This window comes from Drosophila albomicans, chromosome 2R (assembly GCF_009650485.2).
Source record: "Drosophila albomicans strain 15112-1751.03 chromosome 2R, ASM965048v2, whole genome shotgun sequence".
Classification (NCBI taxonomy): domain Eukaryota; kingdom Metazoa; phylum Arthropoda; class Insecta; order Diptera; family Drosophilidae; genus Drosophila; species Drosophila albomicans.
Window position 1 is genome coordinate 16,708,382 of NC_047631.2, and position 15,059 is coordinate 16,723,440.

The 15,059-nt window shown below is 41.3% G+C and overlaps 1 protein-coding gene across 3 annotated transcripts; it reads left to right on the plus strand.

The window, feature by feature from the left end:
* Nucleotides 1-1,126: 1,126 nt before the first annotated feature.
* LOC117575532 (elongation of very long chain fatty acids protein 7) lies at nt 1,127-14,540 on the plus strand. Of its 3 annotated transcripts, none has more exons than XM_034259782.2 (4): nt 1,127-1,166; nt 12,621-12,853; nt 12,914-13,479; nt 13,538-14,540. In XM_034259782.2, exons 2-4 carry the CDS (start codon nt 12,793-12,795, stop codon nt 13,811-13,813), a joined length of 903 nt encoding a protein of 300 aa, XP_034115673.1. In that variant the 5' UTR covers nt 1,127-1,166; nt 12,621-12,792; the 3' UTR covers nt 13,814-14,540. The 3 variants fall into 3 exon arrangements, with proteins under 3 accessions (XP_034115673.1, XP_051863036.1, XP_034115672.1); XM_052007076.1 differs by lacking the exon at nt 1,127-1,166 and adding an exon at nt 1,178-1,269; XM_034259781.2 differs by lacking the exon at nt 1,127-1,166 and adding an exon at nt 10,249-10,290.
* Nucleotides 14,541-15,059: the final 519 nt, after the last annotated feature.

Below are 15,059 nucleotides of genomic sequence, written 5' to 3' on the forward strand. Positions count from 1 at the left end.
TAACACAACGTGTTTCGGGCGTGGGTTTTACATAGCCAAGAAAGAGAACTGTCTGAATTACTGAATTGCTGACTTTCTGACCACTGACCGCTGTTGTTTATCATTGATAACGGAAACTTTTCAAAAAGCAAAAGCAAGTAGTTTACTGCAATGTTGCTAGAAATTAATAAACAGGTATTAGGCCAAGCTGGTCATTTGATCATTCTACTTAAACTGTAATTACACGACACAGTTTCCAGTTGATGACGAAGTTATCTTTAAACGATTTACAATGTACTGAAATAAAAACCCTTTAATAACATACATATGTATAGTAATTGATCAATTGAAGTTTGCACAAGCACAATATGCAACATTTAATCTAAATGATAGTGCAAAATAGTTTCATTCCATTCAGGCGTGTGGACTCAAGTGTCAACAATCTCGCACACCTTTTGCACCTTTTGTAGAGTAACAACTTTAGTGTTTACTCTTTATATTTTTTATAGCTAGATCCAAAGGTAGCTGGTTGCCATAATCATTATCTAATTCAACTTTGCGAATTATTTTTGCGAACTTTCGCTACAACTTCTCGTATATACTGCGGGTATAGGCAGTTTTCTGTACTCAATAAAATTTGACCAGCTATCATCTCGCGGGTTATACTACGAACAACAAGTAAGAAAGCTACAGTCGAGTGTGTGCTCGACTGTGAGATACCCGCTACCCACTTTGAATTGTACTTACTAGAAAGTACAAAATAATATCTCTATCTCTTATAGACTCTGAGATACAGTCGGACGAACAGACGGACATGGCTATATCGTCCCGACTAATGACGTTGCTCAAGAAAATATATACTTTATATATGGGAGATGCCTCCTTCTGCCTGTTACATACATTTCCAGGATGCACAAAGCTATGATACCCTTCTTCCCTGTGGGTAGCGGGTATTAAAATTATAATTTTGTTTTAAAAGGTTACTATGAGCATAAGAAGCCACTGCAGTTAGTGTGTATATTATGGTATCAGTGAGCTTTTCTTAATTACTTTATTAACATTAAGACAATCTCTGATAATATATATTTTCATTTCGTCTGCTACATATATAAACAATGATCATGTTTTGCTTCTAGAGCATTTTCTAGTTGACAATTTTAAGATGTGCTGCTCTCAACATATTATTGGTGAATATTATATAATATTGTAATCTTATCTATGTAAATTATTCGAATCAATACGGACTAGCAGATACCCTGGATATGAGTGAATATTTGTGATATCCAAGAGGTACGAACTGTTTGTGTCATAATAACCAAAGCGGATATAAATAAATAGCTAAAAATAATATTGTCACAACCAGATAAACAAACATATGATGAGTAAAGCATTAATATCACAGATTTCGCATCTTGTGCGGGCGCAGACAAATAACTAATTTTAATATTCGGCATTTAGCGAATAATAGCCAAAGAGATTGTTAACAGCATCCCATGTTGAATATTAAATTACCTTTGTTTTTGAAGATTTTCTTAAGACACATTATTTTGTCTTCATCACAACATTAAGTTATTTGTCCGATTCAAACCCGGAACATAATTAATTTTGCATAGCAGCGCATCAAACAATTTTCGATACAACAGCGAACCACAAACGTGTTCAAATACTTAATCTACTACTAATTGCAAGAGAGTATTTGAAAGTTCGAGTAGCAAAATATTTATACATTTTCATACTAATTGAAAGCGTAAACGCATAAGCTTTTGTTCGGTAATCCCCTTGGGAATTGTTATGGCCCAAAAGAATCAGTAGCAATATGGCAAAGAAAGACCACAGCACGATCCCCCGCTGATGGTCAACTCCCGACGCTCACTAATTTGCTTAAATGCCAATGGCCATGTGCTAGCCGAACTGTTAATAACTTGATCAAATATCCCATTCTTTGGGCTGAATGTGAAAACTAAATATGTACGTATACGTCATATTTATGGGCACCAACATTGCCAGACTTTGAGGCCATTCAAAGTAAGTACTAAGTCGAGTCATGGCGGATCAACAACCGGACAAGCTTACACTTCTTCCACAGTTCCATAGCGCAACAAAATAAAAATCCCCCAAGACTTTGCATGGACTTTAACTGAAGGCAGAAGCTAGATACATAAACGCAGTTAATGATTGGTAAAGACCCCAAAAACGAAGAAACTGGAAATGTTCTTGGCAAACGTTGCCACCATAAAGCCCGTGTATCGCGCTGAACTTGAACAATATTGCGACTTTATATGAATTAATATGCTCGAAGTTATGATTGAGCGCAAGAGTGTCTTGGCTTAGTGTCTTGGCCTAAGAAGAGATCGTCAGACCGTGCGGTGCGTCTTCAGCAATTAAAATTCAGCTTGAACTTGACATACTGAAAATCAGAGTTGCGGCGTTTTCGGCATTTTAATGAACGCAAAACGGTTGAGCGCATATACCTTCTAGAATTTGAAATTTGAAATTATTAATTAATCACATTAGAAGCTAAATGTGAAAATACGCCGCAGCTTGGTGATATACCTGCGTGTGCTGTCGAACATAACTGTTTGCAGGTTTATCAGTTTCTTAACTTTAAGCGGCGATCAGGAAACGGAAGTATTTTCTATCTGTTCTTGTTGTTGTCGCTGCCGCTGCTGCTGTTGCTGCTGCTTCGGCTGCGGCTGCTGTATACTAATCTTTTTATTTTGATTTTTTTTTTCTTTTTCAATACGTTAAACAAGTTTCCGACAAGGGCATGTAGAGCCTCAACGGTATCTCGCTGGCTTCGATTAGCCGCAAAAGTGCTGAGGTTACGATTTCTAGGCGCTAAATTATTAAACGGCGTGATATAATTTAACTGAGGTATAACCACAGTGTCTTTGACTTCAGCATTTCCGCGATGCTTCAAAACACGTTTAATTTGCGCCACACAATGCAGAGTAACAATAGAAGATGGGACTATTTGAGACAACTAGTTATGAAGTGCAATGACTTCCAAAGAACAATCGAAATTTCAAAATTCATGCCATTTTTATTGGATTCGAACAGACGAATTCATTGATTCACATTGCAGATTTAATCAATTTTCAATACGAGTTTTTATTATACTTGTATGAGCATTTACTTTGCCTTATATTTATTGATTACTATATACTTATATTTAAAACTAAAAAGATGATCGGGAGATGAAAGCGGCAAAGACTCTGCAGTGGCGGCGGACGAAGCTGACGAAACTTATTGAGGGGAGAGTGTGTCTCCTGGAGATGTACTCCCGTAATATCGATACTCGCGTGAGTTATCGAGTTTTGTTGATCACGAGAACTGAAAGGGGTTGCCACAGTACCCCCCTCCTAGAGTTCCAGTTGGGAAAGATACTTTGCTGGGAATCTGATTTGTCGTCCTGATCTTGACACTTTCTCGAGTGTCTGAGCAGTTGGCGCTGTCGTCTGCTCCTGTGTTGGAGGCGGTACGTCTTTGAAGATGTAAGCTGGTTTAAGTCGATCGATGGAAACCTTGTTTTCCTTTGTGTGGCCCTTGAGTGTAAAATATTTGTCGTGTTTTGTTACCACTTCGAAAGGACCCTCGTAGTTTGCTTCCAACGGGGTTTTCACTCGATCCACTCGAACGAAGACGTGGGTACAATGGTTTAGGTCCGGGTGGACAAATTCTTGCGGTGTATGATGGTGCACTGGCTTAGTGGTTGGCAGTTGAGACATGGTTTTTTGAAGAGCCTCGGTGAACTCGGACTCAGTGTGTTTTTGTGTGCTCGGTGCAAAAAATCCGCCTGGCACCCGTAGTGTGGTGCCATAAACCATTTCCGCAGGGCTCAGCCCGATGTCGCTTTTGATTGTTGTGCGTAGGCCGAGTAGGATTAGATGCAGGGAACTACTCCAGTTGATTGGATCGACGCATTTTAAAGCAGCTTTTAACGTTCTGTGCCAGCGTTCGATCATACCATTGGCTTGTGGGTGGTACGCCGTCGTCCGCAGGTGCTTAAAACCACAAATTTTGGAAAGCTCTTGGAATAATGTAGACTCGAATTGTCGACCCAGATCGGTTGTGATGTGAAGAGGAATACCGTACTGAGCGAACCAGCCCGATATCAGAGCGTTGGCTACAGATTTTGCTGTGATGTCTACTAAAGGAATTGCTGCGGGCCATCGTGAGAATCGATCGATACACGTGAGGCAGTATCGGTATCCGTTCGATGAAGGCAGCGGGCCGACTATGTCGATATTTATGTGTTCGAAACGGGTGTCGCTGGCGGTGTACTCTCCTAGTGGCGATTTGGTGTGACGTTGGATTTTGGCCTTCTGGCACGGGATACAAGAGCGTACGATTTTAGCGACATCCTTCGCCATGCGGGGCCAAACGTAGTGTTTTCCGACCAACTTGTTTGTTGCCTTAACTCCCGGATGGCTCAGCGAATGTAGGGCCTCAACCACGGTTTGGCGTAGGCATTTGGGCACAAACGGACGTGTATGGTTATTGGCGACGTGGCAGTACAATTGTTTGTTTGAGCCTGCAAGAGACAATTTTGTTAGTGAGATGGGTTTTTCGGCGTCAGACTTGAGTAGCGATTGTAGTTCCGCATCGTTTTCCTGTTCCAGTGCCATCTCGTCGAAGTTTATGTGTTTGATGGCATCGATGCGTGAGAGAAGATCAGCCACGTTGTTTTCTTCTCCAGAGATGTGCCGGATATCGGTGCTGAATTGGCTGATAAAATCCAGTTGCCGAGCGCGTCGAGGTGATGCTTTCTCGCTGTTTTGACTGAAGGCGTACATAAGCGGCTTGTGGTCGGTGAAAATAACGAAATTCCTGCCCTCCAGTGCGTACTTGAAGTGCAAAACGGCCTGATAGATGGCAGTCAGTTCTCTATCGTAGGTGCTGTACTTCTTTTGCGTCGATGTGAATTTCCTGGAGAAGAATCCCAGTGGTTGTGTCTGCCCGTTGATGACTTGATGTACTACGGCTCCCATAGCGTCGTCGGACGCGTCGGTGGTTAGAGTTAATTGTGAGTTTGGTGCCATGTAATTCAACAACGTAGCGTTTGCAAGCTCGTTCTTGCAGGCGGTGAATGCGTAGTCGGCTTCTGTAGACCAAAGTATCGGGGTTTTGTCGTTCTTTTTATTGCCTTGGATCAGCGTCTGGAGTATGTGCTGGTTCTCGGCTGCTCGTGGGATAAACGGCCTATAGAAATTAATCATACCCAGAAACTTTTTTAGGTCTTTAGCGATAAGCGGTTTTTTAAAATGCCGTATGGCTTCCACTTTGGCTTCGGATGGTTTTAAGCCGTGCTGACTGATGTCGTGTCCCAGGAATGTAAGTTGTGTCTTACCGAATTGGCACTTCTCAAAGTTTACGGTGAGATGTGCCTTCCGAAGGCGGTCGAGGATTGTGCGGAGGTGCGTCTCGTGCTGCGCCTCGGATTCTGAAGCGATCAAAATGTCGTCGATGTAAGCAAAAACGAAGTCGAGGCCTTGTATGACGTTGTTTATGTGACGTTGAAAAGTTTGCGCTGCGTTGCGCAGACCGAACGTCATGAACAAGAATTCGAATAGCCCAAAAGGCGTGATAATTGCTGTTTTGGGAATATCTTGTGGTTCGACAGGAATCTGGTGATATGCTTTTTGCAGGTCGATTTTCGAAAATATCTTCTTACCGTATAAGATGCTCGTTACATCCAGTATGTACGGAATAGGATATCGATCCGGCACGGTTACGTTGTTCAGTGCTCGGTAGTCGCCGCACGGACGCCACTCTCCATTTGCTTTCTTTACCAGGTGCAAAGGGCTGGACCAGTTGCTATTTGAGGGACGGCATATTCCTTTCTCGATGAGGTAGGAGAACTCGGATTGTGCAGCTTTGAGTTTGTCGGGCGCTAGTCGTCGGGCGCGGGCGTGAGTAGGCGGCCCGTTGGTCGAGATGAAGTGCGTTACTTCGGATGTTGCTGGCAGCCGGTTCGAGTTGATCGTTGCGAGATCGCGATATTCGTGAAGCAATGTAGCGTATTGGTTACTCGTGTCGTAGGATAAAACCGCGTTGATTTTACGTTGGGGCGCGTGACATTTTGATTCCAGCAGCGTAGCCCGATCGATGAGTTTGCGTCGTTTCATATCGACGAGTAAGTCAAAATGTTGAAGAAAATCGGATCCGATGATAGCGCAGTTGACGTCAGCTATCACGAAAGTCCACACGAAGTTTCGTCGCAATCCCAGTGACAATGCTATGCGTTTTTCTCCATAGGTTTGTATTTTCGTGCCATTGGCGGCGAAAAGAAGCTTTGGAGTGAGCATAGTTTTTGCGTTTTTGCAGGGTGGCATCACTGAAATATCGGCGCCGGTATCGATGAGAAACTGTGTTTTGGAGAAATTGTCGTTGATGGCGAGGCGGGCAATTGTGTTGTGGTCTTCTTCGAATTTGTCCGCCGAATCCGAAGATTGATTTAGTTTTTTGGTTCGGATGCAAAAGAGCATGGTTGGCGACATTTCTTGGCGGCGTTACCAAATTTGCTGTGGTACCAACACATGTCTCCAGCTATGACGCTGTTGCGATCCGTTCGCAAGCTGTTCTTGCGAGAAAGGTTTCTGGAGAGCGCGTTGATTTGTTGTTCGATGCGGTCTAGACGATCGTCGGAAACGGCGCTGCTGGTTGGCGCCGACTTGGCGTCGATGGTGCGTACCTGATGAAAATCACCGACTTCCATCACTTTATCTGCCAACTTAGCTAAGCTTGCTAGGCTGGCGTCCGATGCTTGCAAGATCGCTTGCACTTGTGTTGGTAAGCGCTGCAGCCACAGTGCTTTCAGAAAAGATTCTTGAACTTTGTTTGCGGCTAGTGCGTTTAACTCGTTGAGCAGTTGCGTGGGGCGCTTGTCACCAAGGTCGGTCTCCGATATTAACTTCTGGATTTTCTTTTGTTCGCTTTCGCAGAAGCGTTCCAGGATGCACGATTTCAAATTTTCGTACTTGCCTGTGCGTGGTTGGTTGACGATGGCGTCGGCAATTCGGGCCAACACCGGTGCTTCGATTGACGCTAGGATTGTGTTAAATTTCGTTTCGTCCGAGGTTATTCCCGCCAGAACGAATTGGGCTTCGATTTGCAATAGCCATAATTCTGGGTGTTCGGGCCAAAACGGCGGTATTTTCACAGCTACACGGTTGATAACTGCGTCAACACCGTGAGTAACGGTATCGTGAAAAACCTCGGCGTCGTCTTGTGGGGCGTCGTTGTTTGCCATTGTAAGCACCAGTACTCGTGTGTATATAGTGATCACGTCGGGGTCACCAATTTACTTTGCCTTATATTTATTGATTACTATATACTTATATTTAAAACTAAAAAGATGATCGGGAGATGAAAGCGGCAAAGACTCTGCAGTGGCGGCGGACGAAGCTGACGAAACTTATTGAGGGGAGAGTGTGTCTCCTGGAGATGTACTCCCGTAATATCGATACTCGCGTGAGTTATCGAGTTTTGTTGATCACGAGAACTGAAAGGGGTTGCCACAAGCATTAATATGCAACTCTAATTTACGCATTCTAAATTGTATAGATTTGATAAAAGGTGTGAAAAATGTTATCTAATATCGAGCAATACTTTGGAGAGCATTCATTATACGCAGAGCCCAAAACTAATTCATATTTAACACATTTTTGAGAAGCAATAGATATTATTAACATATCTCTGCTTATTACAAAGTAATTGTAAATATGGTATTAACTGGTTCGACAAGGCTGGCAGCTTCTATGAGTAGCTGTAATTTTTAATTAGAACAACGCAATCGTCTCGGCAAAATTTTGAAAGTTGATAGCTTTAGCTGAAGCGAGGCTGAACTCAAGCCAAGCTTAGTTTTTCCACAAGTCTGGCAACGTTCCAAAAAGCTTTAAGCCAAGTAGCCAAGCCATGATCGCTAGATGGCGGTGCAAACTTTGCGCAGACAACAACAAAAGTAACATACAAAACTTAATGTTACACATTCAACTGTTTAATAGCGTAATTAAATTGACGGCTTTCGAATAAAAATAATTATTAACATGCTAATTTGTCTATTAAATGCACATTTTGCAGATTTCGTAAATTACATTTTTTAAGACTTTTATGAATGGTTTACTTTGAATGTGTATTATTTACTATCTTTCAGCCAATATGCGACCTTGATGTCAGACACTTGTTAAATATAATTATTAATTGTGCTGAATCAAGTTATGCATATGGTAAAGAATCCCAAGAAGTTTGTACGTTTAATTGCGAATTGCGTACGTCAAATTTTTGCAAATTAGAATCACAAAATGAGACACGAAATAATTAATCAAGAAAAAATCAAATAATAATTGTTAACGGTTTCGTCGATGCCTTTTGAATTCGTTGCTATGTAAATATTTGCGGAAGAAATTTGCATAACCTGCAGTGGCTCGTGTCTCACAGGCCGCAAGCTCGCAACTTTGTTTGCGGCTGCCTCCATCCACGTCGAAGGCATTTCTGCAGCAAGATAATAAACAAAATCAACAGTCCAAGCCAGACTCTTTTGCATATGATTATGATAGTGTGTGAACGGTCTTTGCTTGTGTGATATACGACAAATCAAACAAAAGAGCAGCCAACAAATTAAATTAAATCAAATTCGTTGCCCGACCGGAAGAGTTCGGCGAACGTTGCGTATGAGTGATGTCTAATGATCGTGCCGGCAGGAAATGTATGAACTCCGACCCTATAAAGTTATATATTCTTGATCAGCTTTAACAGCCGAGACGATCTAGCCATGTCCGTCTGTCCGTCTGTCCGTCTGTGCGTATGTCCGTATGAACACCTAGTCTCAGAGACTATAAGAGATGTGATGTCTAATGATTTGGAATTAGTTATGGCCTACTGTTGATAGGTGAATCGGCTTTTTGGGGCATGAGCCTATACAATATATTAGCATATAATAATATATTTATTAATCAAGTCGTTCATGATAAACTGGACGAGCTTTTTTATCAACAGAAAAATCAAAGAAAAACACAAACATTTAAAAAATCGAGGCAGGGTCAAGTTCAATTCGCCGGTGACACAGTTATCCAAAGTTGAACCTCAAGTGACCCCAGCCCCGGTCCCAGCTAGGTAACAGTAACAGTCACTCAAGAGTTTTGGCCATTAATACGAATCAATACGAACCGATAGATAGATACTGTGATGGATACATAGCCTCAAACTTGACCCGGAAGTGACATTGACTCGCATTGCGTTCGCCGTGATGCTGGCTGGCGATGTGCTCAAGAATCGAGCCCTGGGCCTTTAGAATTCATATGTAAATGATCAAAATGAAATAATAATTTTCGACTGGTTTTGTATTTTTCGTTTTCCTCTGATTGTTTTCTTCACCGGACAAGTGTCGCCTTGGATTGAGACAAAATTAACGGAACTCACAAGCCGCCAATATGCTGACCTTGACGCCATCAGCATTATTGTTTTTTCTTATTATGTTCTCACTTAATCACTTGATTTGTACCCACAAGTATTACGCATTGCAGCACACGTGTACCAAGTGGTTTTACAACATGTTTAATCGTTTTGCCTACACAGCAGTTGCACTTGCAATTGAAGTTGGCCTAAACAAAGGTCAATTTGCTGAATTCTTGTAGGCGTATTTAAATGTTTAAAGTTCAACACAACTCGAAGAATGAAATACAAAGTAGAGCAAGGTTTAAGAACTTAAACCATTATATAAGAAGTATATAAGAAGTATACTTAAGTATTTATTATGTATTGTGGGGTGGCTCTTTAATGCTCTCTTTCGAGCAACACCATATTTTCTAGCCAATAACAACAATTATGGAAAACATTATTTATTATTTTAAAATACAAATGCTGAATACGTAACCGACAAACCAATTAAAATTCAGCCAACAACTATTTGAAATACAATAACCGGCAAACAAGACACCAACATCAGCAACAACATCATTCAGTCAGCTATAGCAAAATGCTGTTGTCATTATAATCATCAATAGAAAAAAACGAGACTAAGCGATACGATGCGATGCGATGCGATATGAGACAAGACGCGACGACTATGAAACGCAGCTTCCCAGCTACCAGAAGAACGTTCAACGGCAGATGAGCTACAAGCAGCAGCAGCAACAACAACAACATCAGCAATAGCTAACAAAAATCTTATTTAGAAGAGGCGCACGCGGCAAAGGGGAAGTTCAAGACAAAACCTATAGACGAAATTTTTATACATAGCAGCGCACAAATCGGCATAGCAGTTCAGTACGCGTACAAGTCTCGTGGGTAGCGGATGCCAGCAGAGCAGAGGTCTCTCTCTCCCTTATAATATACCAATAATAATCATAGTACATAATAACACAAAGATCTGTCCGACGAAGAAGCAGAAGAAGAAGCAGATGAAAAAATAGTTGTCATGGTGTTAGCATTAAGAGCAGTCACTGTTGTCGCTGCTGTAAATTAAGTGACGATTGCAACAGGTGCTTGTCTGTGTCTCGGTATTACTCTGCGTATAAATATCTGTATATATTTATGTAATTCAAGTTTGGCTTTAAAAGACTCTCAACGTGTTTGTTGTATGTGTGCGTGTGTGGCAGGATATGCGCCTGAAAGTGGCTAAGAAGATTAAGTATACGCCCCACGCGACAATTCTGTAAAGTGTTAAAATGTGATTTATGAGCGCTGCTATGAAAGCTGCTTAGAACTCTGAACTAAGAGCTGAAAATTATTATGCAAATCATATGCAAAATTCATCTATACACGAGTGTCAAAAGGTTTTGCGCCAAGGTCATTCAACTTTCGCTTGGGCCAAACAGAAACACACTCATATCAAAAAATGTCTCACAATTCTTACGAAACTTGCTCTTGGGCTTTTTGTTTTTTGATTTGGCAATTGTTGACACAATTTTGCTGCTCACCTAAAGGCGTAGCCAAGGCCCAAGATGTGCGATCTCCATGATCCACGATCTGCAAGAAACGCACACACACACACACACACCTAACCCATTTTAACAAATGACTAACCAAGTGGAAATGGCGGCGAATCCAAATCTAAAGATGATCAGCCAAACACGACGCAGTCATATAAAGCATATGCTTATGTGACATATCACCGCAACGAAGCGCGAATTATTGTTTGTGACTTTGACAGTTATTTTGGTTCCCATGCATGTGGTCTTGCTCACAGGGCTGGAGACTGGGCATCGGACTAGCCATTGGTCAGAACTGGCTAGGCTAATATCGAAAATATATGGCAAGGCCTTTGGCATTATTTGTTCATTAGCCAAGCGCAAATTTGATGGTTCATTTGTATGACCATTTAGTTGTTTGACTTTTTCTATGCGTCAGTTAGTCAGTCAGACTTAAAGTCAGTCAAAAAAATTGATAATTTAAAAACTCGATTCTGTGCGGCACAGTTTCTTTTATTTTTGTCTGTTACCAAAAGGTTTTTCAACTGCGGACACCTTTTAGCACCTTTTTCGACGCTCATTTTCTGGTTCATTTCGCATTTATGGTTGCAGCAAATACTCATAACTATAAACAACAACAAATAAATACAAGAGCAACAGCATTAACGCCAAAAGCATACTGCAGGAAATGAGCCAAGTCAAAAGCAAACCAGTTAGCTTGTTAGCCAACGTGCCCTTCAAAATATTTATTTGATCGCCGTCAATGCATGAAAAGCTCAAGAAGCTGCCCAGAATTACGAGTATGGTGTGAAAAAAAATAATAATAATCGAAATAAAAACATAAATAGAAACTAGAATTAGCCTCGGAAATGGCCAAAATCCGAAACAGCAGCCAACAACAAATCGATGTAGATTGAGAGAAAAAAACCAAGCAACAAACAGCAACAACTACGAATGCCACTTAATAATCGCTTGATATATTATTTGAGCGCCGCATGGCCTTTGTGAAGTTCAAGTGACCACTGGCCACTTGCTGCAGCTTGTCCAGCTGAGCGACGGTCATGTTTACAGTTATTAGCGGTTATTTTGTTACCTGTTGCTGGTTGCTTTATAACAATTATGTTGAACTGCGCGCAAAGTTGTTATATCGTGTGTGTTTCACGTGAAAGACAAAACAGCTCTAGCTTTTGCTTTTGCTCTGTTTGGTCTGCTGGATCCACCTACATGCCAACAATTACCGCCAAAGATGCTTGCTTAATTCGTAATAATGAAAATAATTTACTCCAACTGTTACATGATAATTTCGCATTGCACACAGCTTCCAAAAAGTAAAAAGAGACAGCCAAGACAAAAAGAGAAGTAATAAAAATAGAGGTGTCGTTTTGGCCGACAAGAGACTCAACAGCAATAAAGTTGAGTTGGTCGCCAAATGCCACGCCCTGAGCGACGTCTCCCAACTCTCTATCTTAGTTTGCATCGAGATACGTAAACTACTTTCGAGTTTTCTAGTTTTCGGGCAAGTCATGCCCGCTCAGCAACAGCAAAAAAGCAAAATAGTAGCGGCAAAACAATAGAATAAATATACGTTTTGATAATGGCAAATCTGCTGATCGGTTCTGCTGCTTCTTCCAGTTCTTGTGAATGCCATTTACATAATTTTAAATGTTTATGATCTTGACAACAAAAAAAGCTTTTTTTTAACTTAATTTCTATTTCGATTCCCGATCACAGAACATTGGACAAAACTCGTTCGCTTCGAGCACACTGACGAAGTCGCATGCGCGCTTAGCAGATTTTTAAATTTCAACGAAAGAACAGGGAATAAAAACCTACCTCTCCCCTCACTACCGACAAACAACAACAGCAACAAGTAGTAGAGGAAGTGAAGCAAACAAATTTAAAAATGGCGGCCGTGAACGCATCACAAACAGACTATTGGAACTTTCTGTTCATCGAATTGGCTGGTAAGTAAAATTACTCTCAAACTTAAAGCACTTGTTATAATCAAAAATGCTACTTCTTAGATCCACGCACAAATGATTGGTTCCTGATCAAGTCCCCGCTGCCCCTGCTCACCATTCTGGGCTTCTATCTGTACTTTGTGCTGTCATGGGGACCGCGTTTCATGCGCGATCGCAAACCTTTCAAGCTGGAACGCACCCTGCTGGTCTACAATTTCTTCCAGGTGGCATTGAGCGTCTGGATGGTGTACGAGGGCGTCGTCATCTGGCAATATTACAGCTGGCGTTGTCAACCCGTCGACTGGTCACGCACGCCTAAGGCTTACCGCGAAGCTCGTGTCGTTTATGTTTACTACATGGCCAAGATCACCGAATTGCTGGACACTATTTTCTTTGTGCTGCGCAAGAATGATCGTCAAGTCACATTCCTGCATGTCTATCATCATACCGTTATGCCCATGATCAGCTGGGGCACCTCCAAGTATTATCCTGGCGGCCATGGCACCTTCATTGGCTGGATCAACTCGTTTGTGCACATCGTTATGTACTCGTACTATTTCCTCTCTGCCTTTGGACCCCAAATGCAAAAGTATCTGTGGTGGAAGAAGTACATCACCAACCTGCAAATGGTAAGTCCAGTCTATTAAATTGAATAGAGATATATAAACGATACTTATGCCACAACAGATCCAGTTCTGCTGCGCCTTCATTCATCAAACCCAATTGCTGTACACCGATTGCGGATATCCAAGATGGTCGGTCTGCTTTACGCTGCCCAACGCTGTGTTCTTCTACTTCCTCTTCAATGACTTCTACCAGAAGTCCTACAAGAAGAAACAGGCAGCTGCCAAGGCCAAGGCTGAAAAAGAGGTCTGCAGCAACAACAACAACAACAACGATAGCTGTGCCAAGAACTTTAATGCCGCCATACAAGCATCGCCAGCACAAAAGAAAGTGCTGTAAGTTGCCGGCCGGCAAAACAAAACCTTAACCCTTAAACCTTCCTTCGCCCCACTATCCACTATCCCAATTTCCCAACTACTCCCAAATACTCGTACAAAGCGGGACAAACACACACACATATGAACAACGCCAGCCGTGGAGTCGAATACGAAAGAGAATGTGACTTGCCTCGGAGAATCATCTGTCATGGAGGCGGGCGTTGTTCTATGTACAACTTTGTTGACTAATTTGTTAAGTAATCCGCCACCAAAAAAAAAACAAACCAGAAAAAAAAAAAAAAAAAAAAAAAAAAAACAAAATATGTAAAAATTCGAGAAAATGAGGTTTGAGTTAGTAGGCAAACAGTTAAATGCTTTTTCGCAGCCATCGCTTCGTTTGATGTATGTGTGTTATGTGTTTGTGTGTTCATCTTTTATGAACCAAAACGAAAATCCCAAAAATAAGCAAAAGCAAACCCAAAACCAAACCCAAGCGAAGCGAAATGAAAGAAGTTGTATGTTTATTCGACCCGATGCCGAATTAAGTTTTAAGTGAACGAGGAAATGACAAAGAGGAATTAGTTGTGTAAATAAGTTAAGCGACGCATTGACAGCACAAAGAAATAGAAACAATAAACAATGTCTTGCATAGATTTTATAAATATATACATATAATAAATAATGATATTGGTATGTAAAGTACTTAGGCATAAACGAAAACAAAATCCCAACAAATACACATATATTTACAGAAAAAAAACAATCACAACATCTAATGATTTTTATTTTCATACATTGCGTATACATAATTTCTGGTACTTAATGATTTGCAATTTCTATTGAATAGCATCATACGGATGTGATGCGATTATAAGACTCTTTGACCGTCGCACAAAGCACAGCGGAAATATAAAACGCATTAAATTAGTCAAAATGGTACCTTAGACATGGCCAAAAGCACACACATCAGCTATTTGGCCAATTCACATCGTCGATCGTCGAATGTGGGGATTGCTGTTTGATCGTTGATAGTTGATCACTGGGAGTGTCAGAACAGGTCCATGATCTGATCTGATCGATGTTAACCATGCAGTATGTCCAGTTCATGAATTTTAATATTTAGCTGCAGAATAGAGTGCTCGGCTATTGTTGTTAACACCGTGAGTGGCTAGAACACAACACACAATCCGGCAATAATAGGCTCTCTGTCTATTTGAAGCTCACCTTGAGGATGGCAGTTGTTGAGATAAATATCAGCACATACATGC